Source organism: Merops nubicus, unplaced genomic scaffold (genome assembly GCF_000691845.1).
Source record: "Merops nubicus isolate BGI_N331 unplaced genomic scaffold, ASM69184v1 scaffold35043, whole genome shotgun sequence".
Classification (NCBI taxonomy): domain Eukaryota; kingdom Metazoa; phylum Chordata; class Aves; order Coraciiformes; family Meropidae; genus Merops; species Merops nubicus.
This window is the reverse complement of record NW_008601572.1, coordinates 1-10,106: the sequence shown is the minus strand read 5'-3', so window position 1 is coordinate 10,106 and position 10,106 is coordinate 1. Positions and strand designations below refer to the sequence as shown.

The following is a 10,106-nucleotide window of genomic DNA, read 5'->3' as shown; positions in this document are numbered from 1 at the left end:
TAGCAATCAAAAAAAAAAAAGACAGTAAATGGCACATTACAGTCTAACAGGGAATGAGTCCCTTTAGCATTTCCACAGTATCTACCTACATGAAAACAGTTAAAAATTGAGGTGATTTAAATATAAGAATTATCTTTGCTGACTTCCAGCCACTAGAGAAGAACAACTGTCCTTTTCTGGAGTAACAACTAACATTTAAAGCTTTGTCGTTGGTAGCATCTATTCTATCATCACATGCCCACTATGTTACACGTTGTGTACTTTATGCATTGATTACACAAAAGAAATCTCTTAATATGTTTTCAGTGAGTATTAAGAACAAATCACATCTTGAGTGTAACTAAACTGGTCACAATTACGTTGCTTGCTTAAATGCAGTTTTTCGTTACTTGTACAAATAGTTTAAAATTCTGCTATCAAAAAAAAAATTATCTTAAAACAGTAGGCTTAGGTTACATTTTGTCCCAGTTACCTAGCTGACTCATTCAGACAGTCCCACCAGTGGGTGACTCATACTAAAAAGACTTTATCATTTCTTGTACATGTGTATTGTTTAATCCTCATCCCAAGTATAAATTTGCAACACAGTAGTAACGCTGCAGGTACAGAAGCAACGCTTCCTATCGGCCACATGAAAAGATTAACACTCTACCACAGTGGATGCTGGTGTATTTATTTAGAAGGCTTCTCACGTAGCATTTCAGTCTACAGGAGGTAGATGTTTGTCTATGAACTGTTTCACATCCATCATTTCCTGTTTAAAGATAAAAGTATGTTTTAGTTGAAGTTCCCTACTAACAGACATTCAGCTACACTAAACCATGTTTCAATATTTCAGTTAAAATGAGCAGCTGAGCTATAAATATTAATTAGTTACCTGTTAAAAATCAGACCACTTTGCAAACAACAAGGCTGATAACTTCAAGACACTATGAAGAGGCTAAAATACAAGAAAGACCCAAGACTGCTTTTTCTCCCTCTCTCTCCCGGAAATTAAGCATGCAGTCTATATATTAATTCTCAAGTGACATGAATAGCCCCAGGCTGAGTACAGACAGGATTTGAATGTAGCTAAGTCTGTAGTATCATGTATAACTTTTCCAAGTTAGCATCAGTGTGAAAAGCCAGCAGCTGCTCCTCCTCCTAACCATTCATTTTTAACCCTCCTGATGCTTCCTTCCTTAAGGAAAAGCAATACAGCAAACCGGACTGGGAAACAAACCCTCATTAAAAAGAAAATCTTTTATTTTTAATAAATCAATGTTGTAAGAAAGGGTACATTATTAATATTAACATATTTGTGTGACAACTCAATGCTATTACTGCCTACACTGTCTAAATGTCACAAAGGTTGTCTGAAGGTGCGGTTCCCACAAGATGCAGCAATCCAAATTAGCAAAGTAACTGCTGCTGACAAATGGCAGATCTGTTCCTTGCCTACTCTTCTCTTCCTCACTCCTATCACTTCTTGGTGTTAGTTGTGATGCTTCAGCTCACTATAGCTGCAAAAACTGAAGCCAGCGGTTTTGCCATTTTAGCAAGAATGGTTCAAACAAGTTTCTGATTAGCTCCAGAGCTGGCACAAGGAGGACAGGACCATAAGGTCACGAGTAGAGGGAACCAGTCCACCCTCTTCTGGCAGGAACAAGCCCCATTACATCAGCACAGCTGCCTGCCGAGCCAGAATCATAAATATAGGTTCTGAGGCTGACACTTTGATAGCATCAACCCTCACTCATTATTACTTCACTGTCTCCATCTCTAGAACGAAAAAGATTCTTCTCTCCAAAATACCAAGTTGGCTTTATGCTGTGAGAATCTGCCTTCTAATTCAGTGGGATTTTTTTAGTAAGCAATTAACAAAAACTAGGGGGAAAAAAAGAGTATTTTATGGATCAACTAGCCTAGACCTAAAAATACAATCTTATGAGGAAGATCCCACTCATCATAAGCTTTTACCTTGGATACTTTTTCAGCCAGGCACTCAGTCACTCAGTAAAATGAGTCAGTAGCATCAAGCACTTGTTATTAATAAATAAATATAACAGTCCAAAATCAAGCAAATAGAACCCCACAGAAAAAAACTCCATCCAATACATATTTGTTTTGAGAGGAAAAAAATTAACCATACTCAGCTACAACATTTTACATTAAGAAAATTACCTCAATACTTGAGCTATGCATCATGCCAGAGTAAGTCCTGAAGGTTACGTTGGCTGGGTTTATCATACTCTTTAGCTTCTCAACAGTAAGAGAACCGAACATCAAAGGAACTAATGGGTCACAGTCCCCATGGCACTGAAGAACAGCAATCTCCTTGTTGACACCACTGATAGGGCCCTGTTAGGTGTGGAATTAGAGGGAAGAGAAGAAAGAAACAGTAAGTGAATAAGTGGAGGTAAGGCTAACAACTTCAAGAGAAAATAATGAACATGGCACAATGAAGAAGTTGAATTCTAAAGGAAAAACAAAACAAAACACATTTTGTCAATTTCTCCACTTGCCAAACTCTAAAACTCCAGAGCCCTATTTTAAAGACTTCTGAGTTATCAAACAGCTATCAATATTCAGTTATAATGATGGCCACTAATGCCTGCACAAAATACAATCTTTGGATATTCTCATTCCCCAAGGGCAAATTAGCTGAGGAAAGAAAGATAAATACCTGAGGAAAAGAAGCCCGTAGAGGAAGCCAACAGCTGAGGGCTACAACACCTGCTAATTTTTGGTGTGTTGTAAGAGCTGTATACAATGATAAAGCACCACCCTGAGATAAACAGACAGAAGTATTAGAACAGTGATTGTAATCTTCCTTTTAATGCTTTTGGTTTCTCCTTTAAGTCTTTTTCTCTTCTCATTTATTCTTCCTTAGAACCAACACTAAACCCAGTATTCCTGTACAACATTTACTTTGCTCCTCACCCCTCCCATGTCCATGTGTCCAAATGAGAAGTAAAAGAGCAGATTTACTTTAACTAACAGCTGGGAACAAAAAATTAAAAAAAAAAGGAAATAAAGCACTATCACTCTTGCCAGTATTATCACTACTTTAATATTTTACTTGCATGCAGATTGATGTACGGACCAACTAACCTATTAAACTGCCTACCACAGGTGTCTTACAAGTATGAAGGGAAGATATTTCTCAAATCCAGACTATCAAATATCTACCAAATTAAAATTAAATAAAGAATACTAGCAAGAATTTCAAGCAAAGCTACATACATGCATGAAAGCTCTAAACAGACTATTAACTTTTAATACCTTTTTTCCACAAGCACGTTCATTTTTCACTGAATAGTTAATTATTTGCATAAAACTGAAGAGCTTAATTTGTCAAGGCAAAGGAAAATTAACACCTTGAAATTTTTGAAGTACCTAACATCAGTTGTTTTCAATTCAAGTGTCTGGATTTTCCATCTTAGGAAAGCCAGATTACATCCCTAGAAAAAGACAGAGTTCTTTCCAACCATACCTTACCTGAGAAAAGCCTCCCAGAATAATTCTGTTGGAAGGAATTCCATTTTTTACTTCTTGGTCTATCAGTGCTTTAACTGCAACACAAATAAACGCCAGCAGTTAAAAACAATGCCATTCTGTCTGCCTAGACAGGGAAAGAGACCTTCTCCCTGGTGTCCACAGAAAGCTAGCAAGAGGAAAATCTAGTCAGCTATATATTACAACGTATCAGATCAGAAATTCCAGCCCCTGGTACCATTTCCACAGATAATGAATGCAAGTAAGTCTTGCAAATGCCCCACTGCGAGAAGACGTAACCTCTTCTCACTCTTCAGCAGCACAAGCGGATGCTCATACAGCTGTAACTGACTGTGCTACCCAGAAGCTCTTAAAAAACCAAACAAACACACCACCACCAAAAACAACCCACACCCCACTGGTTCCCATCTACCATTTGTAGAATTCATACTTCAGAGTCTGAAGTTTTTATACTGGTGAATTACTCTGCTTACTCATGAAATGTGAAAAAAAACCAACCAACCAAACCCAAAGCAACAAACAAAGCATATAGCTAAAATTTGATCAGCAATAATACATTAAGGACACATCATTTTCCCCCATTTTAACTTTGTAAGGTCTGTTTCAGACTGATAATTCATTTTTAAGAATCCACAGAAGCACTTCTAAGGCATAAAGAAGTATTCTGAAGCATACCATTCTCTGCTGCCTGCTTGATCCCAGCTTCATCCTCTTGTGAATCTGGAGAAAGTCCAATGATATCAAACCTTACAAAAATATCAATAAGAGCATTACTCATCAGAGCATCCACTCCACTTCCTTAAAATATAAGTAATAAAATTGGGATATTTTCCAGATAAAAATGTTAGCTGACATATTATTTAGTACCAAGCACTTGAAGATTACAGGAAATGGTGGACAGATCTGTGAATGTGGCTAAAAGGCCAGGTCTAGTCAACAAAGCTTTTCTGAGTTTTGCTATCTTCTGTAATTTACTGCAGATTAAGCCACTCAGTTTTGATATTTGCCCCAAAAATTTTTTAGGAATTTCAGTTCATCAGTTGCATATACAAAACTAAAATACCGTTCGAAAAAATATAGGAAAAACAAGAACAAGTTACCTAGGGGAAAAAAGCAATAAATCCTGAGGAGGTGTGGTTTAAGACTGTTGAAATCTACCATATTTTTATTGTTTTCCATTCAGAAGGGATGTTCTAAAGACCAGTTTCTAGATATTCTACTGATCGACCAATAATACTGACAAGTAGCAATCATATTTCCACTCCAAGTCACTACTAATACTGACTATAAATTCCTACAGAATACCAGCTATAGAGTATAACTATATATTGTAAAATAAAGTGGGGTTTGGATTTTAGACATGTAGCTTAGTCCTGTGGAGTAAGCATTATCACAGATACACAAGGATAATCAGTGTACTCATGAGAGCCCTTTTATAAGAATAGAATTAAAGCAAAAAGGTTTTTATACTTACATGTGTTTAAAACCAGTCATTCAGATTGCTCTTGGGTTTTAATTAAGGACAATGGGTTCAAATCCCTGGACACCTTTTGATTAGCATCATCTGCAATTGAACAAGTACTTACCATGACGGCATAGCCATGTTCATGTTCAAGGAAACAGGCATAACTGGCCTAGGAATGAGGTTGAACACCACAGACATAAGACACATACTGAAATTTCATAATCCAGATGCAGTTATGTCACTCAATAAAATATCCCAAATTCTGTCTTCCTTTCAAACTGTAATTAACTACTTTGTAGCATCTCTTCAAGAAATCTCTGTTGAAACCTGCCAAATCGTTTTAATATTCAGGGTTGAATTTCCACTCCATACAGAGAGCAAGCAAAAGATGAATGGGCTGCCTTACATAAACGTGAGTGAATCTACATATTTTTATGTACAGATACATCTCACTTTGTTATTTCCAAGTAACAGTTAGTTATCACAGCTCCATACACACGCTCAGCAGATGAAGGCATCTTGCACAGCAGCATTAGTAAATCCACGGAAGTGGCCAAAAGCAGTGGAGAAGTGGACATGAGTCTGGACACAGGTGCTTCTCTCCACAGCTCAACTTTGACCATGCCACAAATCAAATCTGGCTACAATTTTAATCTACTGAAACCAAGAAACATATGTTCTGCAGGGGAAGGCTGAAAGAAGCCAAATGGCACACGAATAGAACAGTAGATATTGCTAAGCTCTTTTTGAACAGCTCAGCAAAGCATGGCCATGGGGTAAAATAGATAAATAAATCACAGCTCAGCAATTGGTAAGACACCAAAACGTTGCTTACTTATCTCCCTATCAGCCCTGCTCCACATCTCCCAAGATTACTGGAGCAAAAGACCATCTGAGTTTTGCAGTAAAATAAATTCAGATCATACTTAGTTTATCTGTCATTAAGTTAATGCTAGATACCTCTTAATGCATTATTTACTGACTCCTGACCCTACTCAGAAGAATTTCACCTCTCTTATTGCACAAAACCAGCTCAAATTCCATTATTTGCTGAAAATATCAATATCCTGTCAGTCTTCGAAACCTGCTGCATGTAACGTGAAATTTCATCTACTACACGCACACCTGAGCTTAAGAGGTATATGTACCTAATACAAAGTATATTTAATGGTCAGTAAAATATTAAAAATTGTTCCCTGCTAAGACGATTTTTAACAACCAACTAACCACCCAATCTGGTGAAAACATGAAGTCAAATCAATCTAACTTTGCACATAAAGCTTTCCAAATATGTTTTCAGGCTGGATTAGGAACAAAAGCAAAATATAGGGTTTTGCCATGAAGTAAATCACACAGCTGTTCCTAAAAATAACACAATACTTGATACATTATTTACATACAACATGAGAGTGTGTTTGTATATAAAAATTAAAAGCAGAGACATCCAAATGCCATCTGACATTATCATCTGTGCAAGAATCTTAATAACTAAACCCAGAGAAAAATGTATAGCAAGAAAAATTAAACTTACGCGTGTGGGCAAATATATTTCACATGAGGGCTTTTGATACCTGCAAGTGCTTCTGACCATCCATGCCTGTCAACAAAAAATTTATTCAATGGCATTTATGTTTTGGCTTAGATCTTGTTTCTCTCTTTGTGCAACAGCACAGAGCAAGGATGAAACATGCTGCATTAGATCAATATGAACACATTTTGAGAACATTTTTACATCAGCTGTAAGATGCTATCAATAGAGCACTAAACTTAGAAGTTTGTTCTGCCTCTGAGTATTTGTTGCATACACAGTATCTAACTGGTCTGTTATCACTGTGGCAGGGCTGCAGAAATACTGCTTTGGGTCTAAGCAAAGCCCGCTCTGCATCTGTCTGGGGTTATTAACATGGGTCCTACAACATGTGATGAACACAGGTATCCTGCTTCCAGGAAGCTCTAGCCTAGAAGCTGCTTTGTGGCTCCTGTAGAATTAAGGCAGCTTCTTTCACAGCCAGCTTTGTTTTTTGTGAATCTCATTTTCAGATGTTGGAGAGCAGTGAACACCTAAGCTAACTGCACGAGGAGCCAACCTAATCAATCAGATCTGTTAACTCTGGCTCAGCACGAGCTGTCTCAGGTTCAGGCAGTCCTGAGCAACACTCCAGATCACAGGTGGCTTTTTCAACTAAGCACATGCACTGTGAACACAAAGAACAACATGACATCCACAAAGTTATCAAACTTCCTATAAACGAGAAAGCTGAAAAATGCAATTTAAATAAACAGCTCCAGAAGATTCACTCCAAGGCTCATCTAGATATGAACTGAGCTGGACTCAAAGCTGAACCTGAGCAGAACTACTGCCTGTGCCCACACTTGGCTTTCCAGAGTGCTCAAGAGCACCTGTATATTCCCTGATTTTCCTCATTACTTATTATTCCTAACTCAACCACTAAACTAGATACAGCAAAGATGATTCTAAGCAGAAAAAGCCTTTAACAAACTCATCAGTGACACAGCTGAATGCATCAGAGCCGCATCATAAAAGCATATTTGGTGTAGTTTTAATGCTATTATCATGCTGAAATAATGTGTGCTACCTAAAGTTACAAGACATTTCCAATGTGCAGACAGCACAGACATTTGAAACAGCAACTGTGTATCACAGTAGCTGTGTATCTCAGCCCGCTTCCTACCCAAACTTTTCTATATGCTATTAACAAATCATGGGTGATACTACTTGCATAGTATTTGCAATATCACAGAGGGCTGAGTAAGAATCTAAAGGAGAAATATGACCAAGACAAACTAAGAATTTGTGGATGGTTTTAGCCAACTATAAAGATTACTTTGACAAATTTGGAAAACAATGTTCAATACACATTTACACAGCCTGCACAAAATGATCTCCTAGGTTGTACTTTTTGTTCAGATTTTGCAAGCAGGTACCAGTCTTTAAGTGCCATTCATATAGGAACTAAGAAACAAAAAGAACATAGCCTCTATTAGACACCTCTCAGAGTAAGAAAAATATAGCTGGTAAACTGAAGCAAGCAATTTAAAAATGCATATTAAGTAGAATGAGTCAGTTTAAACTGTGGGAAATTATAAAATTGTTAATTTGTTCTCTTCAGACAATTCTTTTTGGGTCCCTACTATTGCTTTTTTTTTTTTTTTTGAATAAATGGCAGTAAGTCAAAGGCAGTTTTAGCTCACCTGATCTGCAGTGGAGGAGAGGAACAACTACAGCTAAATCACCCTATTTCAACTGAGGTCTTACAACATGCCACCCATTCCATTAAGCTCAGTGCGTTTGCAAGCTCGAGACTGTGTGTTAACTCTGTCACAAAAATGGAAATACCACATTGGTCTAAGGAACACAATTTATGTTAAGGAGCAAATCTCTCATGGTTGTTTTCTCCCCCCTTGCCAAAACCAACATCAACCCAATTTGCAAGGACTCAAAAGATTCTGCAATCAGCCGCTGAACGTCCACTCTGTGCCAAGATGAAGGTGCTGCTGCCTCAGCTGCATCCTGACAGCAGAAAGGAAGAGGGATAATCCAAACAAGCTGGTGGTTTGTCAGCACAACAAACCAGAGCAACCATCTCCACTTGTAGCACACTGCCCAGGGCACGGACTTGACTCTTTTTAAGTTACTAAGTGTCCAGGTCACACAACTGACACCCAACTTTCTTTTTTTCTTTAGTTATTCACATAAAAGCTTGTCTTAAACATTGCAAGTTTCAACCCAGAAGCAACATTCAAGTTCTAGGTAACAAAAACAAGAGTTCTTAAAAAAATATTATGTAATTCTGCCCAGAAGGGAGCACAACAGCCAAAGCGTTCATGCTGCTTATTTTCAGTATCTAAGCACCAATTCCTTTAAATTCATCCACCAAAAAAGGCTTCAACACAATCCTAACTTGTTAATTCAACTTATTAATTGTTAACTGAGACAATGAATGGATGCCTACAGCTCAGCACACAAAAGCTTCAAATTGAAACATGACACCACACCTAGAAGGTGTCCCAGAAATTCGCTCCTCTTTCCACTTCTACTCAAATGTGGAAATTACAGGAATAAGGCAAACAGGGCATTTGACAGCTTATTTGAGGGTTTGGGGAGGGGAGGGGGGGCAGAAGACCATATCTCAGATAGACTGCTTTGGAGTTTGTTTAGATATATTAACATCCAGACTTAAGTATGACATACTGAAGAAGAAATCATAAAGTAACTGCTCCTACTAGCAAACAAGCAATTCTCAAGTCTAGGAAAAAACAAACAAACAAACAAACCAACAACACACACCAGAACAACTTTACATTTAGACAAGCACAGGAACAACCAGGAACTGACCCCTCAGGAGAGTGAAAGATTAGAAATCAACAGCTTGTTTTTCCACCAAGTTTGACTCCCAAACAAATGAGGGAAGACATTCAGACAAAATTAGGGAAGTGACTGAAGAGACAAGAAAAAGTTTTCCAGGACTTATGCTGGGAGATTTTAAAGAAACAGTTGTCACCATCATTCCAGCTTACATGAGTTTCATTTGTTGTTAGCTGCTGCATTCAATTAAGGGCAAAATAATAATAACAGAAATCATGAAATTGTTATGGTTGAGAGAAGACCTCAAAGACCATCAAGTCCAACCAATCAACCCAAGACGACTACTACTACTACTAAACCATGTCCTGAAGTGCCACATCCACATATTTTTTTAACCTCTCCAGGGATGGTGACTCTCCCACCTCCCTGGGCAGCATGGTCCAATGCCTCCCTCACCGCTCTGTCAGTAAAGAAATTCTTCCTAATAGCAAACCTACACCTCTCATGTCACCACTTAAGCTGAGGTAACTTTTAACTACTCCTGTCTTTAAAACATGCAGCTTTGTAGTTGAAAGCTGTAATAACTACAAAGCTTGTAAGAGAGCAGGATACTCACCCGGTATCTCCCAGTCCATGAAGAAAATAAAAAAAATGACCAAAAGAAAAAAAAAGCCATAGCGGTGTAAGCTCTGTGAAGAATAAACGCCCCGAAGCCACGTTCTTAGAGACGCCCACCGCGGATCTGACGGAGGCACAGGGCGCGGAGCAGGACGCAACTTTCCCGAAAGAAGCCCCGCTTCCCCAGCCCGGCCTCCC

The 10,106-nt window shown here is 38.2% G+C and overlaps 1 protein-coding gene across 3 annotated transcripts; it reads right to left on the bottom strand.

Annotated features, from left to right (window-relative positions):
• Window positions 1–700: 700 nt before the first annotated feature.
• LYPLA1 (lysophospholipase I) lies at window positions 701–9,926 on the bottom strand. 3 transcript variants are annotated; one of them, XM_008938037.1, is made up of 8 exons: window positions 9,907–9,926; window positions 6,495–6,560; window positions 5,085–5,132; window positions 4,174–4,244; window positions 3,481–3,554; window positions 2,666–2,767; window positions 2,164–2,340; window positions 701–754 (listed from the first exon to the last, which is right to left on the bottom strand). In XM_008938037.1, the coding sequence occupies exons 3-8, from the start codon at window positions 5,123–5,125 to the stop codon at window positions 701–703; spliced, it is 519 nt and encodes a 172-aa protein (XP_008936285.1). In that variant the 5' UTR covers window positions 5,126–5,132; window positions 6,495–6,560; window positions 9,907–9,926. The 3 variants fall into 3 exon arrangements, with proteins under 3 accessions (XP_008936285.1, XP_008936286.1, XP_008936284.1); XM_008938038.1 differs by having other exon boundaries at window positions 2,164–2,298; XM_008938036.1 differs by lacking the exon at window positions 9,907–9,926 and having other exon boundaries at window positions 6,535–6,554.
• Between the last annotated feature and the right edge of the window lie 180 nt (window positions 9,927–10,106).

What these genes read in the sequence shown, in the direction of transcription:
- LYPLA1 (XM_008938036.1), bottom strand. Translation starts at nt 6,554, where the DNA reads ATGGTCAGAAGCACTTGCAG. An exon ending in TTCTGGGAGGCTTTTCTCAG is followed by an intron (nt 2,768 to 3,480) that starts GTAAGGTATGGT and finishes TGTTTATCTCAG; the next exon opens with GGTGGTGCTTTATCATTGTA. An exon ending in TGCATAGCTCAAGTATTGAG is followed by an intron (nt 755 to 2,163) that starts GTAATTTTCTTA and finishes ATCTTTAAACAG; the next exon opens with GAAATGATGGATGTGAAACA.